Here is a 21,670-nt window from a genome sequence, read left to right as displayed (position 1 = left end):
AATGTCTGTCAGTATCTCGAACAAGAGGCTAAGTACTGCCCACACAAATACTCCAGGCCATAATAACTGTCAGTCGTTTTAGATGTCCATGAAAATACTACTACCTCAATAAACCGAAGGAGTATTATAGACAGAGGAAACATCCGGCACTGCAGACAACACAAACACATAGTTACACCGTTTCCTGTAGACAGCAGTACATCCATCTTTCAAAGGGGCACCCTAATGGTGAATAATTCGAAGCCATAAGCTCAAATATGAATAGGTTTAATGCAGTACGACGCCTGCTGCCACCATTGTGTGCAAACATGACAGAGAACAAGATGTACCGTTGGCAGTGTTGGGCGTGTGCTTTGTATTGTGACAGACGTGTCGTTGCAGCCAATCAGTGTCCAGAATCACCCATAACGTCACAGGAAATACGCGGCACTGCCACGTGTGGGTTTATATAGAGTCAAGCGGAAGCGTTTAGGCGCCATTTCATTGCGGCGTCGCCCGGTATTGTATCGGTGGAAGAAATAGCATCAACAGCGGTGGAATAATTGGATTGTAATAACACTCCGCCTTCAGCCCGATGGAAGCGGCCGCCAACCCGCCTCACGACAGGTAATGTCAGCAGAGTTTTTGGGGAGAAGATTTGATCGGTTTCGTGCAAATGAAGCGTTTTAACGTTTAATGTCAGCGTACTGTAACAGTTATTCGTTAGTGTTACCGTTAGCTGCCCGTTAAAAGCGCTAGCTTGTCTGCAAACGGTTGTTTTAAGACATCGACTGATTCAGCCAGCTAGTTTATGGCAGACTATTTAAGCACGGCTTACTCAACGTCAGTTAAATTGTAGCTTTTCTTGTGGCATTTTGCTTTACAGGGGAGCTGGCACAAAAAGTCCAAATGACAGCTGCAGCCCCACCGGCAGGTTCAGCCGGCTGCTCCCCGCCGGCTCTCTGTCAGTCGGGTCATTCATCGCTCAGGCGCCCTGCTAACGCTAATCTGGCAGCTCATGTGACCGTCACACACGATAGCTGGTAATAAATATCGTGCCTCTGTGTTTGTGCTTTTACACGCAGTAGATTTCAAGGAAGAAAGTAGCAGCTTTCAATGAACCGTTAGATTTGGCAGGCATTATTGCAGTACCTCTGTTAGCTTAACCTAGCTTTCAGCTCGCAGCTTCTGTGTCGGTGAGCTAACGTGTATTATGCTGCGGCAGAATGACGGGAATCGACTGACAGGTTAATGGTTTGACATTTTCCAAAGCAACACCGTTAACTAAACGTTGTGTGTTCTGGGTTTTTTTGGAGGGGGGGCGGGGGGGGGGCACAGAAAATCGCAATCCATTATTCGTGACTGTCATTGTGAGTCAGTGTTTACAAACACGGAGGGCGGGGCGTCCCAACCACGCGATCACCAGCTGTTGGATTGTAAACCCGAGAGTCTCATTTATCTTTCACCTCTTTGATTTAAAATGGAAGCTGATGTATAGGTTTTATTGTGAGTGCTACTGCTGTTCAGTAGAAGCAGAAGTTGATTAATGGCAAGTTGAAACAGTCACATTAGTCACAGGCACGGAGCTGTCCTAATAATAAACAATTAGATCATAGAAAAATAAACTCAACCGGATTATTTTAGCCCCCAAGTATCAGTGCTATGCTCATACCTTATATAATAATCCTGCATTTTCCACCAAAAACCTTAACTTTGTATTTTGGTTATAATAACAGATCTCAGGCTGCAACTAACAATTATTTTCATTATCGGATTAATATCTTGATTATTTTATAGATTAATCGAATAGTCATTTGGTCTTTAAAATGTCAGAAATTGGTTTAAAAAGAAAAAAAGATGACCAATGTCTCCCACAGCCCAAGATGCAACCTAAAATTTCAAGATTTCCCCCTGATTAAGCAGCCTAACGCGCCAGATGGTTTCAGAACCATCCGAGAAGTCATCCTTGAAAAGTGCAAGTAGTTTCAAAGAAAATACTTGGCAGGGGATCAGATGGACCATCTCCCTATCACAGGCTAACTTCTCGCTGATTGGTCTGAACCACTTTTGGTTCAACCACAAGCGCATAACTTGAAGCCTGACTGGATGGATTCTCGCGCAAGGGAACCGACTAACAGTTCATAATCCAAAGATATTCAGTTTATTATTACAGAGGACTAAAGAAACTGAATATATTCACGTTTAAGAAGCTGGAACAAGAGAATTTAAGCATTTTAAAAGAAAGACTCAAAATAGTAGGTGATTAATTTTCTGTTGATCGACTAATCCTTGCAGCTCTAAACAGATCCTAAATTAGCCATTTATTGGACACCAGAGCAGAATTGAAAATTCCAATTATTTAGACCCATATAAAAACAAACTGCGAGACAAATAGTGTGTCAGCATAATTACACTGATCAATATCCAAGAAAAATATCCAGAGAATCACCCTCCCATCTCAAGTCACTTCAACTCATTATTTCAGTTTATTTACAATTACATTACTTATGTAACTCAAAGCTCAAATATGTTTAACTCTCCATGTATATTGTGAAGAATGGCTCATGTTTTTGTTTTGTTTTTTTCATGGCTAATGTGGTTCAGCTGTTCCTTGTGTTGCTGGGATTTTGACAGATGTAGGAAATAAGCTCACAAGCTTTGCCACAGTTTGTGTGTCAGTGGGGCAGATAAGTGTCCTGAACTCTGGGGTGAGATTTAACTTCTTCTAAATCTGGTTCATGTGCTCTTCTCACAGGGAAGTGAAGATGAATGATGGGGGTTTAGGGTGAGATGGTGGCTTCCTGTGACTGCATAAACTGAGAGACCCCAGTCTTTATCTCTCGGTGTCCTGAATTGGTTTAGCTATATAGAACATGATCTATTTAGTCTAGTTGGACTAAAGCCAAGACTGAAGATCCCTGTGAGTTGTAGAGCATTCTGAGATGTTTCTTTTGTCTGTTTCTTTTACTTAACACTATTAACTCCTGCTGGGATAAGTTGTCCTTTGCATTTGAACCATTCTTCATATTGACTGTAGAGTAGTGGGCAGCTGTACTGCCAAGAGACCAACATTAAATCTGGGACCAGTGCATCAGTGGAGGGCATTGGGGAGTATTCCTAATTCCTTTGCATGTGGGAGGAAACCAGAGCACACAAATTTAACACAGAAAGTGCAGGGTTGGATGTATCTGTGATTATTAGGCCCTGTTTTTTTTTTTTAGCACATTTTCAGAATCAGAATCAGCTTTTAACATACAAGGAATTTGACTCCAGTTTCTATTGGCTCTCAATGTTCAGGAAGATGCACATAGACATACAGCCAAAACAAAGACAACGAAGCTGATCAAAGATAATGATACATAAACATATTACTGTTATGTTCAAGCAAACATGTGAAAAAATACACACTTATAGAAATAATAAATGGACAACAAAATTTTATGTCTATGTACGGATAAAACAATTTTTGTAAATTGTAAACAGGATACAAGCAGTCATTTGAAAGGTATTGAAGGTTATATCTTTACGCCTCGGTGACCGTGGTGAACTACTGAATTTGAAAGCACACACACAAATTTCAGACATTTTCTTGTGGTAACGCAACAGCCTTACTTAGCCTTGCAATTTTTCAACATTATTGCAATTCATTGCAATTTCAAAAGGATATTTTTTTCAGAAAAATGTCTCCAAATTCACTCACTGAGCACGGCGAGTGTCAAAGACAAACATAGAGCCTGCTAGTCAGTGCTTCAGTTTTAATACCACAATGTAAGACATTCAGTTGAACTTCCATTTACATACATGCAATTGGTGATAAATCTGAGTATTTTCTCATGATTTATAATAAAGTTATACACCACAGTTTTAAATGTTTACGTTGATGTAAATGTAACGATATATCACTCAGCCTTACTATAAGTGAATGTTTATTTTCTTTAGCTGGGGAGGATCCATGTAGTGGTGGTTCCCAGGACTGTGCTAAAAGTAGCATCCTATTGATAGAATCCCAGTTTCCTAGATGATGGTAAGCGGCGGACAGGGAGGGCACTGCCATAGTTGCACTGGTCATGTGGGTAATGTGAATGAATCATGTATAGGCTGCAGCTTTTGACATCAGTAGATTTTCCAAGAGCGTATGTGCTCGTGAGAGGGAGCAGCAGATCAGTGAATCAATAGTTGCATCAATTAGGGGCAATTAATCGAAGTTAATTTTCAATTTTTGGCTTCCAATGATTACGATTGGAAAACAAGAGATCGAGATAAAGCGATTATTGTGCCGCTTTTCGTTTCGCAGTGATGCTCTCGTTTTGTCTTGTGTTATAAATCCAGCGCGCCCCTTTCCTTTACAGCGGTGTACTTTCCTCCCTAAAAACCTCTGACCTGCGCTCAGCGTCTCTGTCTACTTAAGCTTCACTTGGCTGACTGACTGAACCAAAATACTTTTCATGTCATCTCCACGGGAAGAAATCAACAGTGTTTGTATTTATTGATTCATTGATTTTTATTTCCCTGCTCACCGTAGCGAGTGAGGAGAATCTGCCTGTGGTGAAACCAGCAAGCTCACAGACAGACTGGTAGCTGATCAGTCAATATAGATACAGTTAGTAAGTTGAAAACACACATACAGCAGGATATTTCTGCGATTTAAACAGCGGTCTGTGCAGATTACACTAAATACACTCCTGTGCTTGGAGTCAGTGTGGATTTGTACATTTAATAAAACTGAAGCATTTCAGTTCTGTGAGTCAAAGAGTAATTGTGTTAAATAATCGTGATCTTTTCCATAATCAAGCAGCCTTAGCATCAATAAAGGTGGCAATGATCATCATAGTCAACTTAAAAGAACCATTTCCTTCACTATTATACTATTGTATTCCCACACAAAAATGGGTTCACTCTTCCCCTTTTTATTAATCATTTATTACGCCACTTTTATCATATATAAAGGAGTCTTGTTTGTACATTTCTTCCCACTCCATTTATCTAAAGTAGAATTTCTCTTCCTGCAGTCTGAATCCAGAGTTATTTTATCGTCCCATCAGTACATGTTTTTTTCTCTTCCTGTTGTCTTTATCCCATCCTCTGTTCTTCCCTTTTTGTTTCACTTCAGCTCTCTGGTCGGGTTGTCCGGTGGCGGGATGGACCAACACTCCAGCTCGGGCAAACGCATCCGCAAGCCTTCCCTGCTGTACGAGGACTTTGAGAGCCCCTCTCTGCCACACAGCATGCCCCAGGGTCCCCCTGCCCCACCACAGCCCCCAGTAAAGGATCCCTCTCGGCCAAGCCGCATGACCAACCAGCTGCAGTACCTCCAGAAGACCCTGATGAAGTCTTTGTGGAGGCATCACTTTGCCTGGCCTTTTCGTGAGCCTGTGGACGCCTACAGGCTTAACTTACCGGTGGGTTACAGTAAACGCTTGAGCAAAGAGATTTTCACTTTCATTTTGTTAAGTTGATGTTTGTGCAACTCATGGCAGCGCTTAGGCTCAGATGATAAAGGAAAAAAAAATGCTGCTATTGTTAGACATTAATTTATTGTTCACTTGTAATGTTCATCCTGCTCCACAAGTCTGTTTTGGCTGATTTTCATTTTCATAAAATCTCCATATGTCTCACTCTTCTACTGTCCCTTTCCCTTCTGTCTCTCATTCTCCCCTCTGCAGGATTACCATAAAATTATCAAACAACCCATGGACATGGGCACTATCAAGAAGCGCCTGGAAAACAACTTCTACCGTAGTGCAAGTGAGTGCATACAGGACTTCAACACAATGTTCACCAACTGCTACATCTACAACAAGGTAGGTTAAAAGGTAAAAATCAGATCTTTGTCCATCATGGTTTTGTTCTTTTAAGTTTCTCTCTCTCTTACTCATTACATTACTCTCATGATTATGTTTATTATCAGGTGGACTTCACTCACAGCAGGGATAATGCACTGTTATTATATTAAGCACAAGGCAATAAGAGCAGCACAGGAAAGGGCTTAAATTGAAAATATGTATTCGAGGTTTGAGGTTCATCCAAACTACAATAAGTGTCTGAAGCTTTTCACTGTACCAGTGCAAAGCTGTGAAACTAACATGCTTACTAAGAAGTGTTGCAAAATGACCAAATGTAGATTTGTATAAATTTAATGTAATCTAGTTTGTTGTTTTAACTTACCCAATAAAACCAATCCAGGCTCCAGGTGCAGACCCAGGAATTTTCAGAACATTGTGAGAAAGTGCAATTTTAAACCTTTTCTCTATTTCCCGTGGAGAAATGTTCATCTAACACTTTGCAAATAGAAACTTGTCTGGAATACTCTCCTATCTTATATAATAAAAGAACATGTGCTGACCTGCAAACACTGTACAGTAGAACTTGGCAAGAGGGAAAATGAAAATATCAAGTTATCAAGAGACCAAATTCCAGTTTCATTAGGTATAAACAATGTGCCTATATCAAGTGTTCTGTCCAAGTTGTAGCTGTTGAGAATCTCTAAAGCAACTAAAGATTATTTTCATCATCACTTTCATCGTTTGATCACTATTTTTGTTTTGTTATTTCATGTATAAGAAGTAATGTCAGATCATCTTGTGAATTTGTGTCTAACAAATCATAACAAAATCATATTGCATTGATATTTTTTATCACAAATTAATCAGTTAATCATTACAGAAGTAGTGAAACAGGTACTCTGAGCTGCCATAATTGACCATGGTGGCTTCTTTGTAGTATGCAGGGTGTTCATAAATTGTTTTCTTGGTTAGCCGACAGACGACATCGTGCTGATGGCCCAGCCTTTAGAGAAGATTTTTCTCCAGAAGGTGGCCCAGATGCCCCAGGAGGAAATCGAGCTACCTCCTCCAGCTCCTCGAAACAAAAACAGCAGGGGAAGAGGTTCCAAATCTAGCTGTGAGTATAAGTGACAGCACACGTCTTGCAGAATTTGAATGAATGAATCTTCTGAGGCGTTCTGAAGTTCTTGTCATGAATACGCAAGTTGTACACATTTTCAGTCCCATTTATCAGCCTCTGTATGTCTCCAGTGACAAGAGGCTTCCTTCAGACTGTTTCGTGTTCACTTTTGTCACCAGTCATTCTGAGTCATATTTCTAAAATGATACCTTTTTCAGCATCGAGGGCTCAGCAGGTGCCAGCTGTGTCGCAGTCAGCTTACTCCCCCTCTTCCTCAGACACTGGGGAGTCTATGCTGGCCAACTCTCCCCAGACTGTGCTGACCAAAAGCCTGCCTCCAGCAAACATCATGGGCATACCCCCCACGCAGCCCACAACCAAGGTACATGCAAAAAACACAGATAATCAGCATGATTTGTGCAGACATTTCTAAAGTGGTTGTCTATTGCTGCACACACAATAGATTTAATAGACATTTTCTGCAAAAACAGGAACGTTGACACAATTAAGTGTCTTAAAAGGCAGAAGTTATACAGATTTTAATGTTTATCCTTATTGCAAAATAATGATGAACTTGTCTTGTAGCCTATCATAGTGACTTCCAACCTTTTTATTTCTCATTGTAGAAGAAAGGTGTGAAACGTAAGGCAGACACCACCACACCCTCCACCATGGGCTTGACCGTTGGCATGTCGGGAGCAACACACATGGTGGGCTTAGGGAAGGGAGGTCACGGGGGCCAAGTCCACGACACCTCCATGCACAGCATCTCCTCCATGGGAGGCATGAGTTTAGAGACTCCACCTGGGATGGGCCTGGTCAGAAGCCCCGGAGGTCCTGTCCTGCTCCAGCCTATGATGTCTGGCACTGGACGCAGAGTGGGCAGCGGACGCCCCATCAAACCCCCCAAGAAGGACTTACCGGATTCTGTCCAACCTCAGCCCTCGAGGAAGGGCAAACTAAGCCCGCAGCTGAGGTACTGCAGTGGGCTGCTGAAGGACATGTTGTCAAAGAAACATGCTGCCTACGCCTGGCCTTTCTATACACCTGTGGACGCAGCTGCTCTGGGACTTCATGACTATCATGATATCATCAAGTGTCCCATGGATCTCAGCACTATCAAGGTGACATCTCATTCTTTTAACTCAGGGAAAGACTAATAGACAATCAAATTGCTCCTACTTATTACATAGTCAAGGGATGAGTGAAGTTTCAAATTTCTGAATGTCTTTCTTTTAAATATATCACACTGTGAAGATAGCATACTGTGATAAAGAACACTTGGGGCTGAAAATCGGTATTGTAAATGCAAATTGTCACATAAGAAATGTTGAAACACTGATTAAACTGGGGGAAGCTTCCAAAAAATCCAAATGTATGTGTATAGTAGGTCAAAGAACTAATGTTTTCCTTTCCTAACTCTTCATCAGAGGAAGATGGACTGTCGTGAATACAGGGATGCTCAGCAATTTGCCAGTGACGTCAGGCTTATGTTCTCCAACTGCTACAAGTACAACCCACCTGACCATGATGTCGTCGGCATGGCACGGAAGCTGCAGGTAAGCTTTAGCAGTCTAATTCTACTTTCTGAACTTAAGCTGAAATGATAATATATCTGCAGAATGTGAAAATAATAGTCAATTGTTGCTCTTTGATCTTTGTCCCAGGATGTGTTTGAGTTCCGTTTTGCCAAGATGCCAGATGAACCGCATATGGATCACACCGCCATGTCAGTGAGTGGCCACCCAACTTCCTCGTCCTCCTCGTCTTCCTCCTCCTCGTCCTCATCTTCCTCCACCTCTGAGAGTGAGCCCAGCAGTGAGAGCGAAGAGAGCGAGAGCAGCCCCAGCTCAGACAGCGAGGAGGAGCGAGCACATCGCTTGGCTGAGTTACAGGACCAGGTGTGCACACAAGTAAGACCTCCACTACTATTTATTTATTAACCAGGTCTCTTTTATTATAACAAATTTCATGTGGAAATAAAAAAATGTTTTTTACAGTAATCATCTTAAAAAAAATGTTCCTCACAGCTTCGGGCCATGCACGAACAGCTGGCTGCCCTCTCCCAAGGCCCCATCATCAAACCCAAGAAGAAGAAAGAGAAGAAGGATAAAAAGGAGAAGAAGAAAAAGAAGAAAGTGGAGAAGCGAAGTCGAGGTGGCAGAAGCAGAGCTGGCTCTGAGGAATGGAAGATGCCTGGCAAGATACTGAAGAGCAAGTCTGCCAGAGCAGGAGCATCCCAGCCCAAGAAGAGCCAGGGGAAGAAGAGTAACAAGAACAGCAAGTTAGTTGTTTTGCTACCTCTTCACACTATTTTGAAGGTTTTAATGCTTCACAATAATGAGTAATATAAAGATTACCTAGTGTCTCCATTTACTCATTTAAACTATCAAGCTGCTGATATAATGATAACTTTTTTCCTGCCTCTATTTTCCTTTTCATTCTTTAGAACCGCAAAGAAGCCGTTCTACCCACCAGTGGCCCCTTCCATGCTGCCGCACTACGACTCGGAGGAAGAGGAGGAGATTGTACCCATGTCGTATGATGAGAAGCGCCAACTGAGCCTCGACATCAACAAGCTGCCGGGCGAGAAGCTGGGTCGTGTGGTCCACATCATCCAGTCCAGGGAGCCCTCACTGAGGGACACCAATCCCGAGGAGATCGAGATTGACTTTGAAACACTGAAGCCATCGACACTGAAAGAGCTGGAACGCTACGTCATGACCTGTTTGAGGAAGAAGCCCCGTAAGCCCTACACTGAGCAAGGTAAGTTAAACGTCCACCAAGCATTTACCAGTGTATTTTGGTTCAATAATGTCTAGTATGTAGCTTTGTACTCATTGAAAAGTTTAGAGCTGCAACGATTAGTCAATTAACAGGAAATTAATCGCCAACTATTTTGATAATTGCTCTTTTTTTTTTTTTTTAAGAAAAATACTAAAATTCTCTCATTCCAGCTTCTTAAATGGAATATTTTCTGGTTTCTTCAGTCTGTTATGATAGTAAACTGAACATCTTTGAGTTATGGACTGTTGATGGAGACAAAACAAGACATTTAAGGTTGTATCTTAGGCTTTGGAAAGCAGTGATCGACATCTTTCACATTTTGTTTCTGAAACGACCAATCAGTTAATCGGGAAAATAACACACAGATTAATCAATAATGAAAATAACTGTTGGTTGCAGCCCCAGACAAGTTATTTTTATTATTGATATTTATATGGTCACAGTTTATCAATACGCTTTCAGGCTAGTTTTGGGGAGAGAGCTTACTATAGGTGCAGACTAGGTGCAAACAAAGTGCTAAACCATTACTGAATTTCAAATACTGCAATTATTGTTTTATTTCAACACAGGCTGTGATTAATGAGCTGCGTCGTTGCAAAAAAGGGCACTTCTGTTTTGAACCCTAGCAACAATGTAACTCAAGGCTGTGGTGCTTTGTAAGGCTTTGTTTGTTTTATTTCAAACTAGATTTTATAACAGCTGACAGTCGTGATGTGATTCACCTGCATGTAGGGTAACACACAGCTCATACTTGCTATCCTTTTAAGCAATATAACAGCTCTGTACTTTGATATCAAAGTAATATTTTCCCTGTATGAATTACTAAAGAAATAAAATTGTAACCAAAGTACTACACCAAACCGACAGGCATGTGATGTTGTCTTCTCAGCCAGTTAATGCACTTGACTTTGGTACAGTCCTGCACCCACATCTTTTATTCAGCTCTGCCCTTAGTGTGTCTCAGTGAGTGAAGGGCTAGTTTTCCTCCTGAGTAAACACTGCTGGATAAGCTCCTGAAGGAATAAATTTGCTGAGTTAGCGTTTACACTATAGCATAAAGCATTTAATCAATGATATGTCATGCAAGGTTGTGTTGTTCGTCATGTCACGAAACCGAGTTTACCAGATACTGTACTGCACTGCTTTAATGTCTCTGAGACTAATGTTCTGCAAGGTTTAATTCAATCTCACTACCTACTGGCTGTAATAAGATGGTACTTTTGATGAGCAGTCATATCGATTCATCGACTAATTGTTGCAGCTCTAGATGTCTTTTTCCATTTGAGGAGAATCATTTGTTGAACAAGCAGTGTGGAGAAGACCACAACTGCAGTTTTGGTTTGTGGTGATCTTAAAGTGTTGCAGGACCACACTGAATATGGCCGTCAAAGGATTGGGATCAATTATTGTTCCACATACATTTGAAAGGGTATTAAAGCCCCCTGTCCATTAATTCTCTGGCCACAGAAAGGACCAAAACATATGGCTAAGGGTGCCCACATCCTAAACAATACTTGTTTACTCCTGAAAACAGTTTTGCCCAGGAATGAACCAGATCAACTGGTAACTGTCAAAGATATTTCTGACATTGACACTGTTCACTCAAAACACTAATTGCAGCTCATTTACACCGATATACTGTCCTAATACACAGGTCACTGTAGTATAGTGTGGATGGCAAGTTTATAACTGCCTTGTTGTCATTTTCCACTTGTAGCTGCAAAGAAAGGCGGTATTGCCAAGTCTAAAGAGGAGCTGACTCTGGAGAAGAGGAGGGAGCTGGAGAGGAGGCTGCAAGATGTCAGCGGACAACTCAATTCTGTCAAGAAACCTGCGAAACCTAAAGGTTAGTCACATGTGACACTTTAGATGTTGGTTGCTGTTTTGTCTCTACCTGGTGGGTCTGTAATACTTCTATTTATTTACTCTTACTTATTCTTCCCTCTTCAGTGGAGAAGCCCAGCGCTGTAGAGACTCAAGCCCAGCCCTCTCGCCTCAGCGGTAGCAGCTCCAGCTCCGACTCTTCCTCATCCTCATCCTCCTCCTCGTCCTCAGACACCAGTGATTCGGACTCTGGTTGAGATCCTTAGTGCTGGATAAGAGAGAAAACACTAATAACTCAGGGACTTGGGCTGGCCCAGGACAAAACACACCCTGAAAACAGTAGTGGGCTGAGATATTAGATATTACAGTGAAAAACACTCCAAGCGGACTACTAAAATGTTTTGAATGTGGGACTGAGGGATGTGAAAAAACGTCTCCGTGGATAAACGTAGAATCCAAACACTAAATGCCTTGGTTTCTCCATCCTCCCCTTTGTAAATACATGTACAAATGTATGTTTCTTTTATAAAGAAGAATTTTATGGTGATCCCCCAAAGAGGGAAGTGGAGTAATAAAAAAAGGATGTGGAAAGACGGGGCCCTTACTCCAAATCTACTTTGGCTGGCCTTACGCTGTGTCCTCTGTGGCGAGGGAATGGAGAGTGTTATTTATTTGTTTTCTTCATCCATATTTCCTCAGATGTTACTGGAATTTGAACCAGCAAGCTTTTTGGTCACAAGCCTTGTTTTTCTAACATCTGGCCTTCCGCCTCGCTTAATTTAGATCTACCCCTAGACTCAGCCTTAATGATCCAGATTGTTGTTAATAGCTGTTAGATTATTATTGTTAGGAAGCTCCAAGATTCCTTCTCATGGTCACAGGTCCAAGAGCTATTGAGCAGTGAATAAAGTCAAACCGACTGTATGGTTATCTGCCTTGTTCAGGTCAAATTTGAAGTTGATTACAGTTTGAGTTGTAGATCATCTCTTGTTATGTTTACACAAATGTTAAATCTCAGTTTGACAGTGAGCTTTATGCTGCTGTCTGTTTTACAGCCTGTCATTCTTGGTTGTTGTTTTTTTTTAAAAAGGTGGGTTTATAGTACAGTATTGAAATGGCTTAACATACTGTAATTACAAAGTTTGCAATTAAGTAACATATTCAAAAAGTTGGTTTTTGATTTTATGGATGCACTTTACTCCTAAAAAGCCCACCAGCCATTTTAAGACTGTCTAGTCTTATTAATATGACACTAAACAAAATACTGTCTTCAGTATTTTGCCATCTGTTCATACAGCTCAGCTTTGATATTCTTCAAATTTCTCCTCATGACAGTAAGTGTGTATCTTTTTCTTAAGAGCTGAACACAGGCTGCTGAAAACGATCAGATTATAGTGCCGGTCAAACTCTCAAATTTCCACAATTCTGTCCTGAACTTGTAAAGTATTGTATTACTGTATCTTGAAGACATATGTAGCACTTGAAAACACAGTGAAGGTTTCTTAAAAAGAAATCTTTCGGCACTTACTGGAACAAAAAGTGAGCTGAATAACGCTACAAGATTCCCATACAGAGACGATAGAGTCCTCATAGTCCACGTGTAGTTGAAGCTGTTAAATGTTCAATGAAAGAAGATACGCTTGTATATACTTAAACTGTATTTGCTGTTGCACAAATTATTGTATTTCTGCTGTTCAGTCTCTTTTGTTTCAGTTAGCTTGTATCCTTTTTTACATGCTATTATTTCTCATTCCAGTTAACTGTCTTAGTTGTTTCCTGAAGAATGTTCTCCTGAGCGTCGCTGCCTCTCAGAGACATACCTTTCATTTGACAGCTTTGTTTATTAAAATAGTATGTTCTGTAAAAACACTGATTTTTGTCTGACTGTGTGATATCTTTCATGTTGATATTTTAAAACTTTATGTCGAGCTCGACTCAAGTGATTAGCGAACAACAGAGAATTAATCAACACGGTTTAGATAACTGATTACTCATTTAGGTCATTTATCAAGCAAATTTGCTAAACATCTTCTGGTTCCAGCTCCTCAAATGTTATTTTGTCTGTTTTATATCTTTCTTTTTTTAAAACTTTATATATTTTTGACTGTTGGTCACACAAAACAACTTATTTTAATAATTTAAAGACATCACTTGGATGCTCTGGGAAATTATGAAAGACTTCTCCAGTATTTCCTGAAATTATATTAACTAAATTATTAATCATTCAGTAGTAATTGCTAATGAAAATAATGGTTGCTATAACGATGACACTATAGAGCACAATTTATTCATTTTTTTGTCTTTGTTGCTTTTAGAATTAAATTATTAACTGAAATATTAAAATAAACTGCAATATGGCGTGATTAATAGGGCATGCCAGAGCTTTAAAAACAAACATAAATGCTGCACACTTGGTACAATTATGGTCTGTCCAACTGAAAGATTTCCAGACATTTTTGCTCAACTAGTAATTTGTTGTTGTTTTTTCCCACAAATTAAATTAATTACTTCTTTAAAATCCTTGACATTGACATCTACTCCTACGTCATTAAAAATCTGGACTCTATGAATATGTAAATATTTTTTCATTTAAAAGTTTAACTGCTGGACACATAATGTCTCTTACTTCACTGTAAAGTTTATTCTCAGTGTATATGCAATGGAGACTTCAAGTTTCCATATAACACATGTGGGTTGCACACTGGGGCACGATTTGCTCAGAAGTTGTTGTGATGTCAAAAATCGTGTTTGTAGGTACAAGGGGTGTGCCCGAATACAAATACATTATTCAGCAAAGCACAAATAGTGGGTTTTATATGAATATTTGTTTCATACAAATATTTTTAAAATGATTAGTTGGGGGTGTTCCCCAGAGATAAAGCTCAGCTACTGACACAAGCAAAGTGCTCCCAAGGGACTCTCCATAACTGTTGTTCCCCTTCTCATTTCCACAAAGTTAGGTTGTAAAAAATAGATGATGAAAAGTGCATAGCAATAATTAACTTTGAACTTTCCTACCTACACATTACACAATGTGCTGTCTCTGTGTTATGAGTGTATAAATAGGTAGAGGTCTGTCTGCATGAGGCAATGAATAAAGTTTTAGTTCAGTAATCAGCTGAGTTGTCTATGATCTGGGAGACTCCACTTCAAGTCCCGATGTGGGGACCTCCTTCGTAAGGTAGTTTATTCATGGACACTCATTGTAACACTTTCATTTTCTAAAATTAAAAGTGTCAGAAAAAAAAAAACATTTTTAAGCCTCTTTCCATTTTTATTGGAATACAAATACAGATGCAGATAATTTTGCTGCCTCAACAAATACAGATACAAATACAAATACTGGGATCTCTGCACATCCCTAGAAGGTACACGCCTCAAACTCAAATGAAGCTTAAACATCCAAGTGAAGAAAACACAAAGAAAAACACATTTTTTACTGGAGAGGGACTTTAAATTTTTTCCACAGGTTATGATGATCACTTTCCTCCAGTAGGGGGCAGCAGTTAATCATTTTAAAATCTGACTCACCTGTGCCTTCCATGCTTTCAGGGTGGAAACATTGTCATCGAATTACACACATTGAATGGTTTGTGGTGTCAGGAAGTCATTTCAGAAAATGAATCCAATAGTTTCATGTATCAGAGGGAAGAACTACAGGCGGTGAAAACTGCTCATTTTGGTGTTTGGAGGACCTGTAATGCATCATGTGGATGATCCTGTTCCCTGTGCTGCTTATTTGTCTTCCACAATGCAGTCAAAGTAGGTCTTTGTAAAAGTGTATTGTTCATGATTGATGAGTTTTTGTTTTCAGATTTGTAAAGATAGTAAATTAATTACTACACTGAGGATGCAGTAGGTTATGAAAGTGGGCAAATGTTGTCAATAGTCAAGATATATTACATTTTAATCAGATATATATTATAACCAGTGTATAAAAGAGACTTATCCTTTCTGCTTTTGTCTTCTAAAACGTCAATAATTTTGTCCATTTTACTGCCAGTCAATTATGTTTTTTACAATAAAAATCATCATGGTTGGTTGCCTGCCAGTGTGGCTGATGGAGCCAAAATTTTTAGCAATTTTCACTTGGGTGATGTCCAGTGTTAATTCCCCACATTGTTCAAGACCTCAGTCCATATTTAGCTCAAGCATAGACACCAACTTTGCTCACAAAGACTATTTGGAACTACTTGACTGCGCAGTGCAAACACCAGTATATACCAGTCATATATGTCTTTCTTACTTTTAAATAAACTGCAGGTGGACACTTGCTTCGCTTTTTGACCTTCTGTCAAAGGGACGTGCCCAGAGACGGCCAGTACGATATTGAATTCGATGGGGATCAGCTCCTCTTCGTTGACCCCGTCACCTATAAGACAGTTCAGCGTCTGCCCGAGTTTGCAGAGCAGTGGACCCCTGATCCTGGACTGGGCGAAGACACATACGTGTCCGTCGGTACCTGCAAGTACAACATCCCACGTGCCATAAAGGGAGAAAAGAATCCTCCAGAGGTCATAGGTGAAGTGGGATTGAACTGTAGCTGAAACACTGAATTTCTCTTTCTTGGACTTTTCCCCTATTGTCATTCACCATACTTCACATTACTCAGCACCATTTTCACCGCAATCTTCTATAAGAATCTAAACCTTTCCATACTTCCATATTTATATTTTTTATACTTCATACCAGATCTCTGCCTGAGGATCCGAGGCTGCAAATAAAAGCTGTCAAATGACAAGAACACAGCTAACATCAGTAAACAACTAGACTCACACTAATGGCTCCATCACAACAAAACTACACAAATTAGATTATAGCCAATTCCCAACACTAAATGTTAGTGAATCTACCTCAGTGTAATGGGAGTAAGCTGTGTTATTAAACACAAGTTAATGAGAGGAGTGTTCTGGTGTGTGTGTGTGTTTGTGAGAGAAGAACAGGTACCAGCAGAGAAAATCCCTTTGAGCTTCAATTAACCTCTCTGGGTGTATAATCATGCTTGTATTATCAGTGAGGGTTAAGGTGTCTGTCATTGTACATTGCGTATCTCCACGTTTGGGAGTTCCCTCTAATTAGCATACATTCAGTGATATTGGTATATGTTTATTTATGGCTGTTTAAATTTAGACTAAAACTATCTTTGTTATAAAATGAGAAAACAGGGACAAAATCAACAGCCCTTTATCTGTGCAAAAATGTATTTAAAAGCTAATATGAGATCAAGTCATCCAAATTAGTCAAATCAAGTTCATATATCTTTCAAAGTTACCGTCTTTTTAGTGTCAAATTCCCTCTTTTTGTTACAATCCTTCCACTGTGGCTGAACAGGAAAAAAACTCTTTGTCGAGACACAAAGAGGGATTGTTTTTTATATTAAAAAGACTGTAACTCTGGAAGATATCCACTTTATTTGACTAACCCTAACCCTAACCCTATGGCTGAAGCCTCATATTATCTCCTTTTTTTAAAATGAATACATTTTTAAATATAATATAATTTTGCTCAAACAAGGGCTGTGAATTTTGTTCCCCATTGCTTACATTGTAAGCATGTTTAGAGGGATCTTCTAATAGTCAGTATGAACAGGAGGAATGTTTACAGTAAACAAAACCTATTTCAACGTTCATGTGGGCACCTGACCTAGTTGTTTTAAGACAGACTTGAAAAATTGTAAACCTATTTTTTGCAGTATTGTTTGTCCACTCCCTGGGATGAATTATGGCTCTGGGCCACTTGTACAACCGTGCAAAAGTTTTACTTTTAAAGGTTACTGTGAAAGGTGTAGATTTTGTAGACATTGTGTTCATTTTTAGTTACACTACATGGCCAAAAATATGTGGATACGTTTGGTCATGTCCCTTTAGTCCCAATTAATTTTAATCCACCCAAAAAATAATGATACCTAGATAATATTGTGCTTCCAACCTTGATGCAACAGTCTGTGCCCCTGTGCACATAAAGAAATGTTTTCCGGAGTTTGGTGTAGAAGAACAATACCTTCGGGATGTATTTGAGGCCTTGTCTCATGGAAAGCCCTCTGAGAGGTTTGGAGGCTGTTGTTGCAGCATATAAATGACCATTTTGGAATGAGATGTAGAGCTAGTATAACTTTATATGTCTGTGTCTGTCAAACATCACAGTTAGTCCTACCTCCCTGATCTACCCAAGGCAGGAGATGGAGCCTGGAGTCCCCAACATCCTCATCTGCTTTGTCAATGAATTCCATCCTCCTACAGTTGAGATCACCTGGACCAGGAACGGGCTGCCGGTGGACCAGAGTGACATCAGTCAGACCCAATACTATTCCAACAAGGATTTCAGCTTTCGCATCTCGTCCTACTTGAGCTTCACTCCTGAGGAGGGCGACATCTACTCCTGCAGTGTGGATCACGTCAGCCTGCAGGAGCCTCTCATCAGGTTCTGGGGTGAGCGAGTCATGTTAAGATGAGTCCCAGTTATGAGATGCTCAGTGGTTAAAGCAACAGAGGGAATATTTTGAGTTTGAGACAGGAGAAGAAAAGGAGTGAATATGGTGCACTTGAAAAATATACCCAAAATATTTAGAAAAGGGAAGATGCATGATATTGAAATTTTCACAGCTATAACCATTCATTTCCTTCAAACACTGTATATATTTGATATGGTATATAGATGATTGATGTGTATAGATACACATAGATGAGCACAAATTAAGGCCAGCCAGTGGCGTGGCTGTAGGGATGGTCATGCCGGTCCGTCAGCCAGTCCTCCACTTTGGTCCTGAAATATCTCAACAACTATTGGATAGATTGCTATATTTTTCAGATACCCACAGTTCCTAAAGGATGCATTCAAATGAATTTAGTGATCCCCTGACTTTTCCTCTAGCGCCACCATGAGGTTCACATTGTGGTTTTGACAAGTGAACTTGCCATGAAATTTGGTTCAGACATGTACCCCTCAGGAGGATTTGTTATAACTTTGTGATCTCCTGACAGTTCATATAGGGCCACCGTTAGGTCAAAATTTTAATTTGTCCAATACTTTGGTTTATGACCAAATACCTGCAAAACTAATGATATAGGAGCACACTGGTAGACAAATGGTCCGGCTGGGGACCTTTGTTGTATGTCATGCCTCTATCTCTGCCTCTTCACTATCAGCTGTTCAATAAAGGCAAAAATACCCAAAAACATATCTTTAAAAACTAACTAATGACATCATCCTCAGCTGTACTTTGTATTTAGCACTAATTAGCAAATATTAGAATGCTAAGATGGTGAATATGGTAAATGTTATAGCTGCTAAAATCAGTGTGTTAACATTGTACATAAAGAGCATGTTAGCACACTGACAACTGTTTATATAGTATATATATCAAGTACCACAAGTGCACAGATAGTTAAGTTCGATCCATTCAAAATCGGATATTAGCTCACAGCAGAAATAGATTGTTATGGCTTAAAACAAAATAAAGCTAGAGTGTTGAAAACAAATCAATCATCCATGTCAAATATTTATGATTCATCAAATATTATAAACATTTATTTAACAATTACTGTCCACTTCTGATATGTTATAAGTTTGTAGAAAATAGGGCTTGAGACATTCAGGTGATAGATGGTAATTCAGGAGCTTTGTTGTATATTAAATATCAGAAAGTGATATTAGGCAGCATGTTATTAGTGCAAAATGTTGGCTACAAAAATAATACTGGTATCATCAGTAAAACTCTTGTGCTATCTTTTTTCCACAGAGGTTGAAGAACACACAGACCAGCAGGCTGTAGAGACAGCGGTGTGTGTTTGTGGTGTGATCCTGGGGCTGATTGGAGTTGTCACAGGGCTCTGGTTCATCCTGAAAGCCAACAAGTTCTGCCAGGCGTAACAATCATCAAGACAAACACCTAAATTTCGATGTCAGATGTGTCATCATCTTCCAGATGGATTTGTCATTTAAAAAAGAAAAAAGAAATACCTGTAATGTTTTTTATGTCTTCTATGTCTGCAACAACATTGTCCTTTAAAAGACTATCAACAGATGATACAAATAGTTTAACACATTTGCCTTCATTTTGCAATAGAATGTATTAATATATAAGAAAATGTAATGCTTCAGGCATTGTATCTCATTGTGTATGTCATGTATAAATAAAACACATGAAGGGAAGTTGAAAATGTCTGTCCCGGTATTTTATACTGTATGTCAAAGTACATGCAAAACACATTAAAATGAAAGAAAACAATCCCATTACGTTCTTCCTTGTGTTTTATTAACCCTTCATCACAGCAGCCTGTGTGATCACTGGCACGTTTCACAGAGTCACCATCAATTATCACCGCTTTTGGGCAGATTGCTGCTCCTGCAGCGAATGCCTGACACAAAGGATCAGTAAATGATGTTTGTCATGTCTGCCTGCTTGTGTTTTAATACCGGCACAGAATGGCAATGCTCCAGCCTGCCTCTTTTCTCTGCCGAATTTATTTGGCGCGGGCCTGAATCTAATTATTTTCGCAGTGATGGATGAGATAGCTGCCACATTTTAATATGGAAGTGTGTGGAGCTTCTGAGGGATGAATTTAAAATCTCAAAAACTGAAAATACTGCAGCTTTGAGATTGCAGTAACAGTATATATTGAATGATGAAAAAATAATTCATACCTTGGACTCTGTTAAGTAAGATTAAAACTGCAATTGGGCACAAATTATTAGAGTATAGAGAACAAATGTTGAGTGACAAATTAATTTACAGGCAGTGTTGAGAAGCACAATAATAGGCATGGCTTTAAGGGAAGAGTCAAACTAGTCAAACGACTGACCTCATTTCTGTTTTGTTCATTTACTTTACGAAGGTGCAGGAGATTAGATCATTTTAGCATGACAACAAAACCACAGCTATGATAAACCTGAAAAACCTGTTCACTTCAGCTCTGCACTTGCATTAATGTGTGTGACATTTAATCATGAGAAAGTACAGTAGGGATGCCACCTAGTTTTTGAGCTTAAGCAGATTTAGGAGCATTACTGAGTCTTTAGGCTTCTGCATGCAGCAGGAAATGAACTTTATGTTGTAGTTTTCAGTTTGATGAAGATGATGGGACTTTATTTTCTGTGCACACTTGCAGTCTCTACTGTTTTACTCTGCACTCCACCAGCAGGTACTGCATTTCTTTATGTATTCGCATCTTGTGTTTCAGCTTTTATTTATGCATACTATTATGTTATTTTGAATTGTTTAATGAGTGGCACAAAACAGACATTCTGTTCTGTATATGTCATCATGATTTTTTTCACATAACTTTGCTCTGTTTGAGACCGGCAAAAAACAAATCATCTGTAACATTTAAATAGTATATGTGTTTTTCATATTTTGTGTGTAGATCAGGCAATAAATGTCACATATTGTTATAAAAGTATTTCTGTTTGCTTACAGTTCATTTTGAGAAGTTTCTGCTTCCCTTTTTAAGGGAATTTATTTACATTTAACTGGATATTTGCGTATAATATTACATATTCTCCTACTCATCTGAATTGAATTACCACCTCTGACTGTCTCAAACACAACAGAACTATAATGTTATTGGAGGGTGTTTATTTTATTGTGCCTGTATGTGACATGTGTCATTGGTTAGTCACAGAAAGTGTAAGTTTGTGTTGTCTCTCAACCAAGTAGTTGAAGACATGACGTCTATAGCCACACTAGCGATGGAAGAAGTACTCACATCCTTTACTCAAGTAAAAGTATCAATACCAAAATGTAAAAATACTTCATTACAAGTAAAAATCCTGTATTTAAAATCCTACTTAAGTAAAAGTATAGAAGTATTGCCAGCTAAATTTTCTTAAAGTACTTAAGTAAAAGCACATGTTTTACAGAAAATCAGTGACTAAATTAATTTAACAAAGAAAATGGACTGCTAAATGGACTGCATTCATATTGCACCTTTCCAGTCTTCCAACCACCCAAAGTGCTTTACACTACATGTCAACATTCACCCATTTGCACACACATTCATACACTGATGGCAGTCGCTGCCATACAAGATGCCAACCTGCTCATTCACACACACACACACAGTCACACACCGATGGCAGAGCCTTCGGGAGCAATTTGGGGTTCAGTATGTTGCCCAAGGACACTTCGACATGCTGGAGAGCCGATCTTCCCATTAGTGGACGACCTGCACTACCTCTG

General features: G+C 39.5%; 2 protein-coding genes across 3 annotated transcripts; both read left to right on the top strand.

Moving 5' to 3' along the window:
• Positions 1-466: 466 nt before the first annotated feature.
• On the top strand, positions 467-13,366 carry brd2b (bromodomain containing 2b). 2 transcript variants are annotated; one of them, XM_067600681.1, is made up of 12 exons: positions 467-606; positions 5,090-5,378; positions 5,643-5,780; positions 6,735-6,879; positions 7,101-7,264; positions 7,509-8,006; positions 8,313-8,441; positions 8,550-8,795; positions 8,913-9,166; positions 9,332-9,648; positions 11,387-11,515; positions 11,620-13,366. In XM_067600681.1, the coding sequence occupies exons 1-12, from the start codon at positions 575-577 to the stop codon at positions 11,748-11,750; spliced, it is 2,472 nt and encodes an 823-aa protein (XP_067456782.1). In that variant the 5' UTR covers positions 467-574; the 3' UTR covers positions 11,751-13,366. The 2 variants fall into 2 exon arrangements, with proteins under 2 accessions (XP_067456782.1, XP_067456781.1); XM_067600680.1 differs by lacking the exon at positions 467-606 and adding an exon at positions 929-1,022.
• A 1,479-nt stretch (positions 13,367-14,845) lies between these two features.
• Positions 14,846-19,607, top strand: si:ch73-31d8.2 (H-2 class II histocompatibility antigen, A-U alpha chain). Its single transcript, XM_067600107.1, has 4 exons — positions 14,846-15,255; positions 15,757-16,014; positions 17,637-17,921; positions 19,232-19,607. The coding sequence occupies exons 1-4, from the start codon at positions 15,201-15,203 to the stop codon at positions 19,360-19,362; spliced, it is 729 nt and encodes a 242-aa protein (XP_067456208.1). The 5' UTR covers positions 14,846-15,200; the 3' UTR covers positions 19,363-19,607.
• The last annotated feature ends 2,063 nt before the right edge of the window (positions 19,608-21,670 follow it).

Source organism: Thunnus thynnus, chromosome 10 (assembly GCF_963924715.1).
Source record: "Thunnus thynnus chromosome 10, fThuThy2.1, whole genome shotgun sequence".
NCBI classification, from domain to species: Eukaryota; Metazoa; Chordata; class Actinopteri; order Scombriformes; family Scombridae; genus Thunnus; species Thunnus thynnus.
The sequence above is the reverse complement of the archived record's forward strand: the minus strand, read 5'-3'. Positions and strand labels throughout refer to the sequence as shown.

Bases quoted from the DNA above. Each gene is read 5' to 3' on its own strand.
- brd2b (XM_067600681.1), top strand. From the start codon at position 575: ATGGAAGCGGCCGCCAACCCGCCTCACGACAG. The intron at 607-5,089 runs GTAATGTCAGCA...GTTTCACTTCAG, and splicing joins GCCAACCCGCCTCACGACAG to CTCTCTGGTCGGGTTGTCCG. The intron at 8,007-8,312 runs GTGACATCTCAT...ACTCTTCATCAG, and splicing joins TGGATCTCAGCACTATCAAG to AGGAAGATGGACTGTCGTGA.
- si:ch73-31d8.2 (XM_067600107.1), top strand. From the start codon at position 15,201: ATGTGGATGATCCTGTTCCCTGTGCTGCTTATTTGTCTTCCACAATGC. The intron at 15,256-15,756 runs GTAGGTCTTTGT...AATAAACTGCAG, and splicing joins TCTTCCACAATGCAGTCAAA to GTGGACACTTGCTTCGCTTT. The intron at 17,922-19,231 runs GTGAGCGAGTCA...TTTTTTCCACAG, and splicing joins GCCTCTCATCAGGTTCTGGG to AGGTTGAAGAACACACAGAC.